Here is a 15,955-nt window from a genome sequence, read left to right as displayed (position 1 = left end):
AAAATGAAGATTCAAAGATAAGGGACAGTTGTCACTTAACCATAAAATAAAATGGTAAATAATATTTCAGTCCTCTTAATTCATCAGCCCTGCTGAGTCAAGGTTTTTTCTCCTGTTTGTTTTTATTCACTGTACACTGGCATCAATAAAGTGAACTAAAACGGCTCCAAAATTTGGCTCCCTGCCTTTTATTTTTTTGAGACAGGGTCTTACTGTGTAGTTCAGACTGCCATTAGTTGTTGTGTAGCAACAACAAGCTGGCCTCAAACTCACGGTGAGTCTCCTACCTCAGCCTCCCAAGTGCTGGGCTTACAGGAGCATACCACCACACTGAGCTCTGTATTCTTGTATGTTATCCTTATTGTCATAAATTAGTAAGAGAATCCCAGCCTGGTGTGGTGACATACACCTGTAAACCCAGCACTTGGGAGGCTATGGCAAAATTGTGTGTTTAAGGCCTGCCTTAAACCACATAGTGGGATTCTGTCTTAAAGGGGCGGGGTGGGGGAGGACAGCATCCATTTTCCTCTGAGAAAATCCTGGTTTCCTGTAAGTGGTTCTGTTGTTCAGAAGTGGAAGCACATAAGCTATTATGTAAGGTTGTCATTGTCCAATGACTGTCTGCTCCTGTTTCTTGGCATATATCTGTGCATCCTTGGGCATAACTGAACCGTAAGCAGGTCCATTAATTATATCATTATATATGACACAAGTACTATTTTAGGCACAATATAATAGTACTTATTCTAAAATTTGGTGTATCTAACACCCATTCCTAAACACCTCCTCATAATATTTTAACAAAAACAGGATTTCTAGATTAACACTTATTAGCTAAGTGGTTTTGTCTTGCCAGATTTCATGAAGCTTTGCTGTATCTTAAAGTGTGAAGAATTCTTGAACCTTTTATCATCTTGAACAGATGATAAAAAGTTTTTATGCCCAGTCTGCTTTGTATTTCCTGAGCCCCTGTTACCTGTCCTGTCAAAGAGTAGCTTTTAAGAGAATGTTAAAAAAGAAACATAAGGTACTTCTGCAGTCCCTATTGGTTACTTTCTGTCCCCTTAATAGACTGCTCTGTGGGACAGTAGCTAAAGAAGTCTTTGTAACCTGACTGTCCTAGCATCGCCACTTGCTAGCCAGGCAGCAGTGTTAGCCAATGTAGCCCAGCCTGGCAGGGGCCCTTCTGAGCCTCTGACTCTTCCTCATTAAGGGAGCCACATAAGAGACAAAGCTTCTTTTAAATGCCTGTAGTTACTCAGCACTGTCAAGTAGCTTGTTTTGAAATCACCTAGATTAACCTATGTCTTATTTAAAATAAACTTTTAAAACATTAAGAAGCCTGACATTTTTCTTAATCCTTCCAGAAAAGCTTAATACTTAGACAGTGTTGCTCCCTGAGCAGATGATGATGTTGTGTATCTGTTGTCTGACAGCCCTCAGTAAACACTGACAGAGACTTTACAATCTTTCTCCAAGATGACGACTTCAGGAGGTGGCGGCTTCTGTGACTGTGGTGATACCGAAGCTTGGAAAGAGGGTCCTTACTGTCAAAAACATGAGCTTAACACCTCTGAAATTGAAGAAGAGGAGGTAAAAGCATTTTCACAAAGTTAAAATAATGTAAAAAAAAGTTTTAAAAAGCTTTGATGATGAGTTTTAAATATTTTAAGAAATTGGAATTCGATTATGTGAGAAATAGACACACCGCCTATTATCAGTAACTAAGTACTTTGAAAGTTCTTTGCATTTGTGGCTGCTGCATCATTGTTAGTGGTGTGCATTTGAAATTCTGAAAACTTAGTTTTTTTGTTTGTTTGTTTTGTTTTTTGTCTTTTTATCGGTACCTGGGATCAAACTCATGACTGCCTGCTTGCAAGGCAGGCGCTTATGCCGCTGAGCTAAATCCCCAGCCCCCTGAAAACTTAGTTTAATTCAAAGGGTTTTCTTAGTTGGGGTTTTAAGCTTTTTTGAAGGCTTTTGTTAAGCCCTAATTTACTATTCAAATTACTGTTTTTCATTTATTAGTTTTTGTATGTTTGGGCTGTAAATAAGCATGTGTGAGCCAGGATACTTTCTTTTCTGTTATTGTACGTAATACTACCCTACTCATGTGGGGAATCAGGGCCTTGGTTTGTGGCCGGGCCAGGTACAGAGCTTCAGTGCATATTATCCTCACTCTGCCTCTAAAAGTATATTTTAAAAAATCCTTCAATTTGTGCAATTTTTTTCTAAATGATATTTATAATGAAATAATGTGCTCTCACTAAATGTTTGAATCTATGCTTTTTATGACAGTTTGATGTGTAAATCAAGATCTTTATTTCAGATTTTACTACTTTTGAGCGTCAGGGAGTTAGGTATGTTAAAGCATTCAGAAGGCCTAACATAGATTTAGAACAAGTGGGCAAAAATAGTCCTTCCTAGTACATGTACACTGTGGGTCACAAATATTTTAACACAGTGCCCAGGGCTTTTGGTATTGGGTGATGTTTTTCAGATAGATCAGGATTTGTAGAGAATTATTTTAATGCTATGGAATACAAATTTTGTCTGTGTTTTGTGCAAGTATTCTGGAATTTGCTTCAGGAAGAAATGGTCAGGGCTCCAGATTTCCCTGCCTCTCTTAGAGTAGCTCCATTTTTTTTTTTTTTTTTTCTTTTTAATCAGTACCAGGGATCGAACTCACGACCGACTGCTTGCAAGGCAGGTTCTTTTTTTTTTTTTTGTCTTTTTCCTTTTTATTGGTACCGGGGATCGAACTCATGACTGCTTGCTTGCAAGGCAGACACTTACGCCGCTGAGCTAAATCCCCAGCCCCGCAAGGCAGGTTCTTATGTCACAGAGCTAAATCCCCAGCCCCAGTAGCTCCATTTTTTAAAAAATATATTTAATTGGAATTCTACCTGTAAAAATATAAGACAAAGTAAACTTGAAAAACACATTAGAAAAAGATTAACAACTACTAATATAAAAGTTTAGAGCCCAGGGATATAACTCAGCAGCATAACACCTGCCTGGCAAGTGCAAGGTCCTGAGTTTGATTCCTAGTAAACCCCTCCCCCCCCCTCCCAAAAAAAGTAAAAGTTTAGGAAACAGAAATATTTGTATATTATTTATCTGTCTAATGGCCTAGGACCCAGGATGTACATCTTACAACTTAAAAAGACAAATACTCCCCCAGTCTAAAAATGGACATAGCACTTAAATAGTCAATGCTCAAAAAAAGATGCACAAACTGATCTACAAACACATGAAGAGAGGGTTAAACATCATTAGTTCTCAAGGAATTGCACATCCAAAACGACACTGCTAGTAGGAGAGATCCTCCAGGTAAATCCTCCAGACTCTCCCATTTAATTCCTGTTTAGGAGTTAGGGAAAAGAATAAGGAAAAGACCGTAAAAAATTAAAACATTGTGAGCATGGGCCCCACTGCAGTATTTTCAACCGCATCTTAAGCTGCGGGACCTCGGCACCACCCCTGCATAGGCACACTGTGTAGGGGTCCCCACATCTTCTCCACTGTCTGCATTTGGGACAGATACTTCCTCACTGTGGGTGAAAGATCAGCAAGATGTGACCTAGTATTGCCTGCACCCTTTTATCTGGTACTGCAAGCTGAGTGGTTTTTCTATTTTTTTAATTAAAAATAAAAGAATGAAACCAAAAAGGAATAGAAGAGAATAATAAAGGTCAGAAAACAATCCCTTATCAAACTGTCACATCATTTTTCATATAGATCAGATTAGCATTTTGATTCTTACATTTCTGTAAAAATAAAAAAGACTCAGAATAGTCTAAACAACTTTGATAAAGGAACAAAATTAGAGCTCCCAACTGTCCCCAGCCCCATGACTTATCACAGAGTTACACCAGTCATGACAAAACGGTGCTGATAGCGACATAGACATCTATTTTTAAATACTTGGGAGAAAAATCTGCAGAAGAACATTTTGTAACATGAAAATGTTTTGAAATCTAAATCTCAGTGCTCATAAATATTTATTGGAATACAAGTACGCTTAGTTTTTTTTTATATATTGTCTGTAGCTGCTTTTCTCCTACAACAGCAGAAGAAATGAGTTAATTACAACAGAGACACTGTCTAACAGAAGAAAGGCCAGCCCATGTGCACGGGCCCCTTGGGCAGGGAGAGAATGGAAGGAGGGGTGCAGTGCCTTTCCTGGTTGGGAACCACCCCCTGCATCTGCTGTTTCCCATGCTGATTTTTATAGATTCCTAGGAAATGTCTCTCCGGCCTCTGCAGTAGGAAAGGATGTGTTTTTACTGATGTAAATGGGATAACTGCTTGTGTTTCCTTTTATCAAGACATCTGCGAAAAGAACCAAATGTTTGGAAACAGGCTGTGTAGTAGCTATATGGAAATTCAGGTTACCTGTTTTATAAATGGATATTAACTTGACTACAATTTATTTTCCTGCCCTTATTTTCCTTTTGCCTACTTTATACATGTATTTTTAATGCCACCTTATTATATCAGATGTATTCCTGAGTTGCTGTAAATCCTTTTCAGAATGAGATTTAAATAAGTAATAAAATAAATGAACTTTAGTGAAGATTATATAACCTGAAATTTTCAATTATAGATGTTACTCCTATCTCAACTGAATACAGAGCCATACCTATTAATAGCTAGATAGAGTACTAAGTACTTGACTTGATCTCATTTAAGTCTCAAAACAGGCTTAGAAGACAGTGCTGGCTGACAATTTTTAGATGCAAGCGCTTGAGTTTTAGATTAAGCAAATTCCCCGAAGTGTCCCACATGGTAAGTGCTAGAGTTAGAGTTTGAATCTGAGCAGTGCAGACTCCAGTAGTGAAACTCTTTTAATATGCATTATACTGGTTTTGTTTTTTAAAAAAACATTTCTAACCAGATGCAGTAATACATAACCTATAATCCTGTGTAGTCAGGAAACTGAGGCAGAAGGATCACAAATTTGAGGTTAGCCTAGGTTACTTAGAGCTACCTTAAAACAAATTTTTTCAAAAGCTGCAGATCACAGCTCAGGGCTGAGGTAGTACAGGCCTTGCCTGTCATGCTTAAGGTCCCGGGTCAGTCTTCAGTATCAAAACAGAGTGCACCAAGGTAGCAGGTGAATTTCTGTTCCCAGTGTTGCCCCAAACTGGGTTGATGCAGCAGCAAACTCAGCAGTCAGGGATTCTCCAATGTCATGTAACACATTTTAGAGTGTGCTTTTCTATTACCATTTAGTAATGTAACTAGTTAATATTTTTAAACTGGCATACAACTCAGTAGGAACTATGTCTCCCGGATCCTGGGATTTTGTAGTTTGGACTCTGTTGGCTAGAATTCTTAAGAATTGGTGGTAATTTCTGTCCAGAACCATTAAATTTTTATAATACCTGACTTTTGTAATTCGTCAGTCCCTGCATGTTTTGTATCAAAGGATGTAAGAGTAAGAACCGAGTTACTGTCTGCTGAGGCACTGACTGTCCCTCAGCCGAGCTCCAGTTCTGTTTGCTGTTTTGGTGTAGTGTGAGGTTCACGTTATTATTAATGCCTACTCTTTTTGTTGTTGTTGTTTATCTGTACTGGTTTGCAGCGCTGGTTCTCTCTGTGCACAAGTGCTCTGTGCACTTTGTTAATGACTTCCAAAGCAATGTCACAAATAATAATGAGGCTTGCAAGTTGGGGGTGGAGGACAAAATTTGATGTGTTTCATGTCCTGGGTGAGAAGAATTACAGGTAAAATGGCTATAGGAAATTGAAAATCTGAGCAGGCCTTCTTTGAGCCGTAGCCTCATGTCTCTTAGGAATTTTTGCCCTTTTGTTCTTCCACCTTCTCCATTTGTTTATGTCAGTTTAACCAAGTTTATCTTGAGTAGTTTAAAATGCTTTGCATGTGTGCATATTTGGAAGAGTACGCTAGTTACTATCCCCATGATACTGAAACCTGCTGCTTTTCTAATTCAAGAAGTGAATATAATAGTAGTTAGCTATTAAGCTAAATTACATCTTTAGATTTAAGATAAGACATTAAGGTTAAAATCATGTGAAATGTTTTGCCAACCTTAACTGAAAGATACCATGATACATGATACACATCATGCATGTTAATAGCTTTATATTAACCTAGAAATTTGGTGACTTCCTCACTGTTAAGGCTCATGTCCAAACCCATTAACTTCTCACCATGAAGTGGACTCTATTGAGTGGTTCTTACAAAATGAAAAAGCCGTTACTTGGCTTTAATGAGGTCTCCCCTTCAGAACTCTCTGAAAGTCAGCTCTCCTTTAGACCTGTAGACCTACATGTCCTTAGTTAGTTCTGTTTTTTATTCTGCAAATTGGACATTAGGGGATGAAGCTGGAAAAATGATTCGATGTGAGGGTTCAGCAATCCTGGAAAGCTATTTCACAATGTATAAATTTATTCATTAGGCATTGGCACTCCATTGACTATTTTGACTCATATGATTGCAAATTGAGTATATTCTGAACAGAATGTTTTAGAAAGCTTAATAGGTTGAAAAGTATCCGATTAAATTCCTTGAAGAGAAGTTGAGGTAGGCCACCTGGCAGTTTCCTCTGTAGCATTTTCAGAGGCAGAGAGAAACCAGGAGAGGAGAGGATTAAAGTATGTTTAACATAGCTGCGCTTTGTCTTTGTTCTTTCATTTAGGATCCTCTTGTGCATTTATCTGAAGAAGTGATAGCAAGAACTTACAACATTTTCGCTATTATGTTTCGGTATGCAGTAGAAATCCTAACCTGGGAGAAGGAAAATGAATTGCCAGCAGATTTAGAGATGGAGTAAGTGTAGCCGGTTATTTTTGTTTAGGGGGCTGCTACATTGTAACTTTCATACAACAATGATAGGACCTAAGTTTGTTTTGTTTTGTTTTTAAAGGATTGACTTTTAGAAAAACAATAACAATGTTACAGCATTTAAACTATGTGTGATGGGCTTAACTGGTGAAAATTTTCCAGGATTTGTTGGTTAGTTATCTTGTAGCCATATTTAAACTGTGTCAAGATTCAGCTGATTTCAGAGTTTTCTGATTATATGAAAAACTGATAAGTCATTCTACCACTCTTTTTGCTTCCTTTCTATGTTAGAGTCAGCTCTTTCTGAATAGTCAAACTCAATTTTAATCATTTGGGTTCTAATTATAAAATGTTCCATACTTGGTGCATTAACATACATGTGCCACTTTTGTTTATATTTTTGAGTCATAGACTTGTTACCAGAGAGCTTGATTGTGCCATGACTTGAGCTTCTTGTTTTCCTTGTTAATGGGCTTGCCCCAAACAACCTTCTCTTTTACTAAAAAAAAAAAAAAAAATTGTTGGCATAGTATTCATGAAATTCATGAAAGAAAACTGAGTTTAAACTCTAGAGACTAGAATAGTATCTGGCTTTCTGATAACAAGTTTGTGACTTCAATAATTTAAGTAAAAATGGTAAGTATATACTAAAAGAGCACAGAAGGGAAATCTGACTGCTTTACTTATAACGTTCCTACCTCAGTCTACCTAGTAACTTGAATGCTTTGTGCTCATGTAGATACAGAGAACCCTTCAGGTTCTGCTTGTGCTGAGGTCCGTATCTGCTATACCTGGAGGCCATGGGCACTAGCCCCGTGCGGTTCATTCTCCACATGACGGCCAAAGTGAAATTTTAAGGCAAATGTGACGATATTTTCTGTTTCAAATCTTCCAAAATGTTCAGTGTCTCTCTCGAGACCAGACGGACTTGATGCCCGTCTCCTCCTCCTTCCCTGTGCTCCCGCTCCTGACATCACCTGTGCCACCTTCACACTTTGGCTTTTGCCATCCCTTACCCCAGGCTCGCTCAGTTTGGCATCTTGGCATTTGGGTGAATCATTTGTCCTGGGAACTGCTGGGGAATTGCAGAGTCCTGAGCATCATTCCCAGCCTCTACCTGCTAGGTGCCTGCAGCGCCCTTGAGCCCAGTGACGAGGGCCACAAATGTCTGCAAGTATTATGGTCTTCTGTAGTCTTCTGCAGGAGGGGCAGGGGACTTGCCACCACTGAGACTCAGTGATGCTTAATCTGACTTCAGGTCTCTTCACTGCTCCAGCCGTTCTTAGCTGAACTCCAGACCTAATTCCCTACTGTAGCAGCCTGCTGCTTTTATTAAGAGCCAGTGCTCTTTGAGTTGTTTGTTCCTATCTGTTTTCCCTACCACACTGTGATTGTGGCGTCATAGAGTGTGGAGACACGATGACTTTTTCACCCATGTGTGAAATCGCTAGCCCTTCTATAGGGCAAAGCATTCTCTTAGTAAAGAAACCTGGAGCAAGATAATTCACAGATGGATCACCCAATACGTCCTTCACGTTTTGGTCCCACAGAGAGAAGAGCGACACTTACTATTGCATGTTGTTTAATGACGAGGTTCACACCTATGAACAAGTTATTTATACTCTTCAGAAAGCTGTCAACTGCACACAAAAGGAAGCCATTGGTTTTGCAACTACAGTAGATCGGGATGTAAGTTTGTCATGTTAACATAATAAATTAAATGTTTACTACAGATAAGTTACCCCAGAAAACTGAGTTTAAGGTTTATCTGTGTAGACCAGTTGTGTGTGCATGCTGCAGTGCACTATATCATTGAAAGCTCTAAAAGATTCGTGATTACTGGAGAATTTTTTCTTAAATTTCATTTGAATATCGGCCCAATTGCGTATTTGTATAATTGTAAGCTACTGACAAAACTTTAAAAAAGAAAACAGTTACCCTCATTCTATTCAGTGATTAAAAATACTCATCTATGAAAGCGGAAATTATGGAAACCTACTAGAATAATTATTTGTCTAGTTCAAAGTGATACACTTATTGATAGCTTTAGAGTTAAGATACCAGTGAAGGAAAATTTCAATTTACTTTTCATTGATGAATAGGATTAATGTTGTAAATATTAAACACTGACTAGGGTTGTTGCGTGTTTGAGCATTTATTTACCTTTATAATGTTGAACATGATACCTTTACAAGGTAACTTTACATGTGCTTATCTACAGGGACGTAGGTCTGTTCGATACGGAGACTTCCAGTATTGTGAACAAGCAAAATCTGTGATTGTGGTAAGTAATGTTAAGACATGCTCATATTTTATTAGCTTAAGGCTAGCTCCACATTTCAGCATTTATAAATGTATGTTTTTGATTTTGTTTTTGTTTTGAGCCAGGGTCTTGCTGTGTATTCAGGCTGGCCTTGAAGTCAGCCTGGAGTCCAGGCTGGCCTGGCACTTGGTGCAGTCTTGCTGAGTCTCTAAGGGCTGGGATCACAGGAGTGCCAGGACACTCAGCTAGAACTTATATTTTTAAAAATAATGTTTCTTGAGCATTGAGTTACTTTAGCACTTTTTCTCTCATCCCGTTTCTTTGAGAAGTCTCAGAGAAGCTTTTTATTTTTTTAATTAATGTTTTTACTCTACCTTTTAGCAATTAAATTGACTTTTAGAACCAAGATTAGAGTCCAAGGAAGGGTGTTTCTTGGTACATTACACCAAGATGTACTCTTTTCTTATAGTATTTATTTTTTGTTTTATTTTGTTTTGTTTTGTGTCATAGCATTTAATGTATTGTTTTTCTAAAAGAGAACAATTTTGTTTTGGATTTATTTTTTAGAGTTTTTTAATTATGCCATCTAAGTTGCAGTTTTTCTTTTTTAAAATAATTTTACATATTATAAAATAACTTTAAATACACAAGCAAAAATAAAAATATGGGGGCTGGGGATTTAGCTCAGCAGCATAAGCGCCTGCCTTGCAAGCAGGCAGTCGTGAGTTCGATCCCTGGTACTGATAAAAAGGAAAAAGATAAAAAATAAATAAATAAATAAATAATAAAACCATGAACACTGGTGGGCCCACATTGTATCTTATTTTTTTCCTACTTATTTTCAGTAAATAAAGTACTATACAGGACCCTGTATTTTCCTTACTTCTTTCTTCCTTCCTTAGAGATAACTACTTTCAATAATTCACTTCTTCGCTCTTATGCTTGCATTTACCTTTGATATGTAAAACACACAATCTTCTTTGTGTTGACGTGGAGGCAGTAAGCGTCCTGTGAAGCCAGACATGGTGGTGCACACCTGTGCACCCTGACAGGGAGGCAGGGAGGGCACAGGTGCACCCCAGCCTAGGCTGCTTAGTGACTCACTGAGGCCCTGTCTCAAAAGCAAACAAGAAGTGAGATGTTATCTTTTGTGAATCCAATGAGTCAACCTAGAAGATTAGAACCTCAATCAAGTAAGGCAAAGTAATGTTTTTCTTACATACATACACAAAAAAACTTGGTGATGATGTGGTATAACTTTTATGCCAATAAAGTAGCCTTTTTAAGTTATTTTTTCATCTTGTCATTTCTTTTTAAGAGAAATACCAGTAGACAGACAAAGCCACTCAAAGTTCAAGTTATGCATTCATCTCTTGTTGCACATCAGAATTTTGGTTTGAAGCTTTTGACTTGGCTGGGAAGTATCATTGGATATTCAGGTACGTTTATCGCTAACTGATAAAGTGAACTTTTAGTCCTAACAAAACTGTTTCTGACAAAAATGTCAAGCAGAACAATTTCTTCCTTCAATTTCACATTTTAAAATCATCCAGAATATCTTTCTGCATAGAAAATCCTTATTTACCTAATTTTGGCCCACAGGATCTTTAAATATACACCCAAAGGATTCTCTGTTCAAACAATTCAGGGAACATTGGGTTAAATAATTATGAACAGTTTTAATATGCAATGTATAAATAACGTAATGGGAATTTTTAGCACCTGGTGTGACGGGTGCATGTCTATAATCCCAGGACTTGGGTAGCTGAGGCAGGAGGATTGCCTCAGGTTTGAGACCAGCCTGAGCTACATAGTGAGTTCAAAACTAAACCTGAAATCACAAAGCAAGACATTGTCTCAAAAAAACTAGAGAAAAAAAATTTTAAATGGTGCATCTTGTAGACCTTTTCATCAAGTATGCTAGAAAATACTATTGTAAATAAAACAGTGATAAAGAGTTGGAATGATAAAATACTAATATTGCTGTCTTTGATTCTTCTAACTTTTGGTCACTAATAATTTGCAGCTCTTGAAAATTTACATATTGGAAGATACTAATATATTTGTTTGCTTTCCCACAGTCTACAAATAAGATAATGTATAATATAACGTAATGTAATTGTGCACTCTTTTTCCAAAGCCAAAAAATACACACTTGATACATAACACTGAAGGGAAAATTAGTAATAGTGCTGAGCTTTCTTGTCATTCTATTCTTCAGGGAAGACTTTAAATAACTGATGTTCCAAAGTTATTGTACAGACCACTCCTAAAATGTTTGCAGTGAAGGCATAATAATGAGCATCGCAGTGCTGAACTGAAAGTACGAAGGTGTGAAAGTTTAGGGTAACGTGTTTGCTTGCACATCATTTTGGAGTTTTGGTTTTCTCCAGTGGATGCCTTTATTCCAACTGTTGTACTATGGTATTAAGACGTAGTGCTTTTCTGGGCCAGGGATATAGCTCAGTGGCACAGTGCCTATGTGGCAAGCACATGATCCTGAGTTCAGATTAAGAATTATATATGAGATTTTGAATTTTTCACTTTTTTGCAAAAATATTAATAAAATATTTACTACATTAACTTCTTCTGAGTAAATTTGACTTTTAAACTTACCATGCTACCAGATGAGATGGCACATGCCTGCAATGCCAGCACTTGGGAGGCTGAGGCAAGAGGGTGACAGTTTGCTCAAGGCCAGCCTGAACTACATAGTGAAACCTGTCTGAAGAAACCAAAAATCAAAAAAAGGAAGGAAAGAATAATACAGAGATGGCGCATGGCTATAATCCCAGCTACTAAGGAGGCTAAGGAAGGAGGATCCCAAGTTTATGACCAGCCTGGGCAACTTGGTTAGCAAGACTCCTTCCAAAACAAACAAAAAATTTTAAAGGGCTGGGCATATAGCGCAGTAGTAGAATTGCTTACGAAAGTCCTAGGTTTGATCCCAGCTCCAGAAGCAAACAAAACCTTTGTAAAACCCTAGGGACCCATTTGGATGTGTACCAAATGTTACTTTAAAGTTGGTATCTCATAACTATTCTTCCTCCTATTTAAAGATGGCCTTCGCCGGATTTTGTGTCAGGTTGGATTACAAGAAGGGCCAGATGGTGAAAATTCTTCTCTGGTGGACAGATTGATGCTTAGTGATTCTAAATTATGGAAAGGTAAATCTGTTAACTTCTTTTAAGGTAGAAGGTTGGGATGTGAAAGCTTTTTTCATGGAAAGATATTTAACAGATGAATTTATGCTTTTTAAAGTGAGCATTCTAGGGCTCGAGATACAGCTCAGTGATGGGGTGTATACGAACGTGTGCAAGGCCTACGTTCATTCCCTGGCATCACAGCAAACAAGAAAAGCATTGGAGTCAGCCTTTGAAAATGCAGATCTTCTTAACCTATGATCCAAATTAAACAGCCTTTACATTTTGATAGAAAATTATATTTTGAAAACCTGGCTATAAATAATCAGATTACAGATATTTTTGTGCTGGCCAGGGATCTAGTTCAGAGGCACAGGCGCCGCCTGGCAAGTGTAAGGTCATGAATTCAATTCCCGGCACCAAAAAAAAAAAATTGCGCTAAGTAAACAATGTAGTTTTACTCTTAAGTTTTTAAAATACAGTTGATCCCATTAAAATTTTGACAGTGTAATTTTTGGCATATCCTTGGTGTAACACCCTGATCTTTTTCTAAAGGTGCTAGAAGTGTATATCATCAGTTGTTCATGAGCAGCCTCCTTATGGACTTGAAATACAAAAAACTATTTGCTATCCGATTTGCAAAGGTAAGTCTTTCCTCAGTTTTAAAGTTTAGCAAAATAACCATATTCCACAGTTACAACTGGACTCCAGAAAATGAACGCCTGATAGAAACATGTCAGTGTATCAATAGAATAAAGTCATAGCAGGGAGACTTCTTGTTCCTTTCCTCCCACGGTGACATAACTGTCAATCTTCACAGTGTTTGTATTGTGAAATGGTAAGTGGTAAGCCGTTGTGGGTTATGCCATCAGTCCTGTTACAGCAATTAAGTTCTCCCTTTCAAGAGCGTATGATTAAAGGAGCTGCATTTTTAAAATTTTATTTTAATGAAGTCAGAGTTCTTAATCAAAGTAGTATATAGGAATCATTTAGCGAGCTCTTCAAATCCCAGTGTTTGTGCTTCATCCCCAGCTTTACTGAGCACTCCGGGTTCCCTCGTGCTCGCAGCAGTGTGGTGTCTGGCTTCATAAGGACAGTACAATGTGGCTCTGCCAGCCTCTTGGTGCACAGTGGCCCCCAGGTGTTCAATAGCAAGTGTTCTCCATTTGGGCTGGTGGCATGCCTTGTGCTCCAGAAGACGCAGTGCCAGCACAGAGCTGCACAGACACCACTGTGGAGCAGTGTTTACACGGGGCTGCTTTTCCTCGGTAGAAGCCTTGCCAGCCACAGTTCTGGGGTTAGCCCCTGGCCGCATTCAGGTTTGGGCTCTGTGGGTTAGAGGTGGATCTCCCTCCCCTTGTTGTCTAGAATTACCAGCAGCTGCAGAGAGATTTTATGGATGATGATCACGAGCGAGCAGTGTCGGTGACGGCTCTGTCTGTCCAACTCTTCACTGCGCCTACGCTGGTGAGTAGTGCTCGCCTTTCCTCTGTCACTCATAGCTGGCACTCCTTGCCTCTTTTTGCCTTCTTAATAGAACTATGAGCGTTTGCAGAGTGATTATGTGACAGATGACCACGACAGAGAGTTTTCAGTCGCAGACCTCTCGGTTCAGATATTCACAGTTCCTTCACTTGTAAGTACTGAAAGACTAGAAGACCTTTCTTGTTTTCTCTTGACAGAAGTAAGCCTTAAGACAATAGAGAACTAAGATCTTTGTGCTCCTAAATAAAGTAGTAACTAATAGGCAATCAGATTTCAGACACCTTCAGCCATACTAGAACATATCCTTGAACAACTAAGGAATTTGGGGGAAGAGTCATTTAAACTCATCTGTAGTTTCACATTATACTTTCTGGAACTCTGAACTGATGAGTAACATTCAATTGATCAATTCATTAGCTTTGTCCTTGATGTTAGAACCCAGCAGCTTGTTGCATTCCATCTCACAGTCTGAGACATCTAGACATCTTCCACCTCCTCAGCACACATGTAAGGAGAGAAATGGCTTCATTGAGCTCTGAAGACATCAGGATGTTTTAACATGTACAGTACCTGACAGCTACTTATTTCATTCAGCACATTCACTGAGCACCTGTTACTGATTGGGTAAACAAAATATGACCCTTGCTCTACCGAAGTGCGAATCACTTGCAGAAATATTTAAGTGAAACTGTAGTAATAGTTTTGAAGGCTAAGGTTTCCTTGAGAGAGAATCCTTTTCCTACAGTTGAGAGAGAGGGGTTCTGCAGGGCCTTTATGTGGCGCTTGGAGAGGGTCAATGAGACGCCCCAGGGAAGGGGGCCTGAGAAGTCTTCAGTTAGGTAGAGGCTCCACCCGTGTGGGAAACAGAAGGAAGCCAGTGTGTGTAAAGATCTGTGAGAATCGCACTGCACTGTGTAGGCCTAAGTGTTTCACACTTGTTTTATGAACAAGGCTTATTTTCCATTTTCGGGGTTTTGGCTTTGGTTTTGGTGTTTTGGTTGGTTTGGGGGTTGGTTTGGTTGGTTTTTGTTTTGTTTTATCTTTTTCTTGATATAGGGTCTCACTGTGTAATACAGACTGGCCTTGAACTCACTTTTGTAGCCCAGGCTGGCCTCAAACTCACAGCAATCCTCCTATTTTTCAGTTTATTAAACAATTAGTTTTGCAGAGTCAGATGTGGTGACACATGCACTCACAAAGCTGAGGCAGGATGGTGCTGTGAGTTCGAGGTCAACCTGAGCCACATAAGTGAGTTGAAGGCCGGCCTACACTGCAGAGCAAGACCCTGTCTCCAAAACAAAACAAAACACTACACTTATTTTTTTTTTTCTTTTTTTTTTTTTTTGGTCTTTTTCCTTTTTATCGGTACCAGGGATCGAACTCACGACTGCTTGCTTCCAAGGCAGGCGCTTATGCCGCTGAGCTAAATCCCCAGCCCCACTACACTACTTTTTATACCTCTATTCCCAGCATTCTAGGAGACTGATGCAGAAGAATTGTAAATTCAAGCCTAACTTGGGCAATTTATGACTGAGGTGGGCCCTGTCTCAAAACATAGGAAAAGAGCTGGGTGGATGTAGCTCAGTCCAAAGTCCCTGGGTTTAATAATCCCTAATACTGGGGCTGAGGATTTAGCTCAATGGCAAAAGCACCTGCCTTGCAAGCAGGCGGTCCTGGGTTCGATCCCCGGTACCGATTTAAAAAAAAAAAAAAATCCCTAATACTAGGAAAAGAAAAAGTCTTTTTCCCTATGTCTGTTATATGTTAAAAGACCTAATCTAATAATTTGTCCATTAATGCTCTTACTATAAACCAAATTAAGGAATTTCATTTTTATCCTAAAATTGTATCAGAGCAGTGAGAATTTCAAGTGTTACTTAAAATCAATCCATTTACTGTTTGTAATTTGGGAAAGAAATTGGAAAGAGGTAAAAGCAAGTTGGAGAACCTATTTAAAGCTAAGGCAGTGAGCTAGACAGAAGGGGATGGTAACTTAAACTGGGGGCTGGCAGTGGGTATGAGAGTTTTCACAGGAGTTCTGGGAAAGCAAAAACGACCGAACTGGCCCGTGGATTTGAAGGGAGGTTGGGTTTGATGACTGACCAGATACTCGGGTTGATGGAGAAGCATAAGGGTGGCCATGAAGTTTCCAACTTGTAACTAAATAAAATCTCTAGCTATACTGACTTGTGTGCTTTGCATTTTTCTCTGATGCACATTCTGCTACAGAGGCCTTGCTGTTGAGTCTGG

The 15,955-nt window shown here is 38.8% G+C and overlaps 1 protein-coding gene across 3 annotated transcripts in view; it reads left to right on the top strand.

Moving 5' to 3' along the window:
- Ubr2 (ubiquitin protein ligase E3 component n-recognin 2) overlaps window positions 1-15,955 on the top strand; it is a 98,278-nt gene that overhangs the window by 29,062 nt on the left and 53,261 nt on the right. For 2 of the 3 annotated variants that reach the window (XM_063238850.1, XM_003473859.5), the window contains exons 4-11: window positions 1,480-1,593; window positions 6,669-6,799; window positions 8,365-8,503; window positions 9,036-9,098; window positions 10,396-10,516; window positions 12,137-12,244; window positions 12,776-12,864; window positions 13,758-13,856. In XM_063238850.1, coding sequence (XP_063094920.1) covers window positions 1,480-1,593; window positions 6,669-6,799; window positions 8,365-8,503; window positions 9,036-9,098; window positions 10,396-10,516; window positions 12,137-12,244; window positions 12,776-12,864; window positions 13,758-13,856 — 864 coding nt within the window. Of the gene's footprint in view, window positions 1-1,479; window positions 1,594-6,668; window positions 6,800-8,364; window positions 8,504-9,035; window positions 9,099-10,395; window positions 10,517-12,136; window positions 12,245-12,775; window positions 12,865-13,588; window positions 13,688-13,757; window positions 13,857-15,955 lie in introns of all 3 variants that reach the window. The other variant, XM_003473860.5, reaches the window with a different exon arrangement.

This window comes from Cavia porcellus, unplaced genomic scaffold (genome assembly GCF_034190915.1).
Source record: "Cavia porcellus strain 051 isolate PalLab524CR breed Dunkin Hartley unplaced genomic scaffold, mCavPor4.1 scaffold_28, whole genome shotgun sequence".
Classification (NCBI taxonomy): Eukaryota; Metazoa; Chordata; class Mammalia; order Rodentia; family Caviidae; genus Cavia; species Cavia porcellus.
The sequence above is the reverse complement of the archived record's forward strand: the minus strand, read 5'-3'. Positions and strand labels throughout refer to the sequence as shown.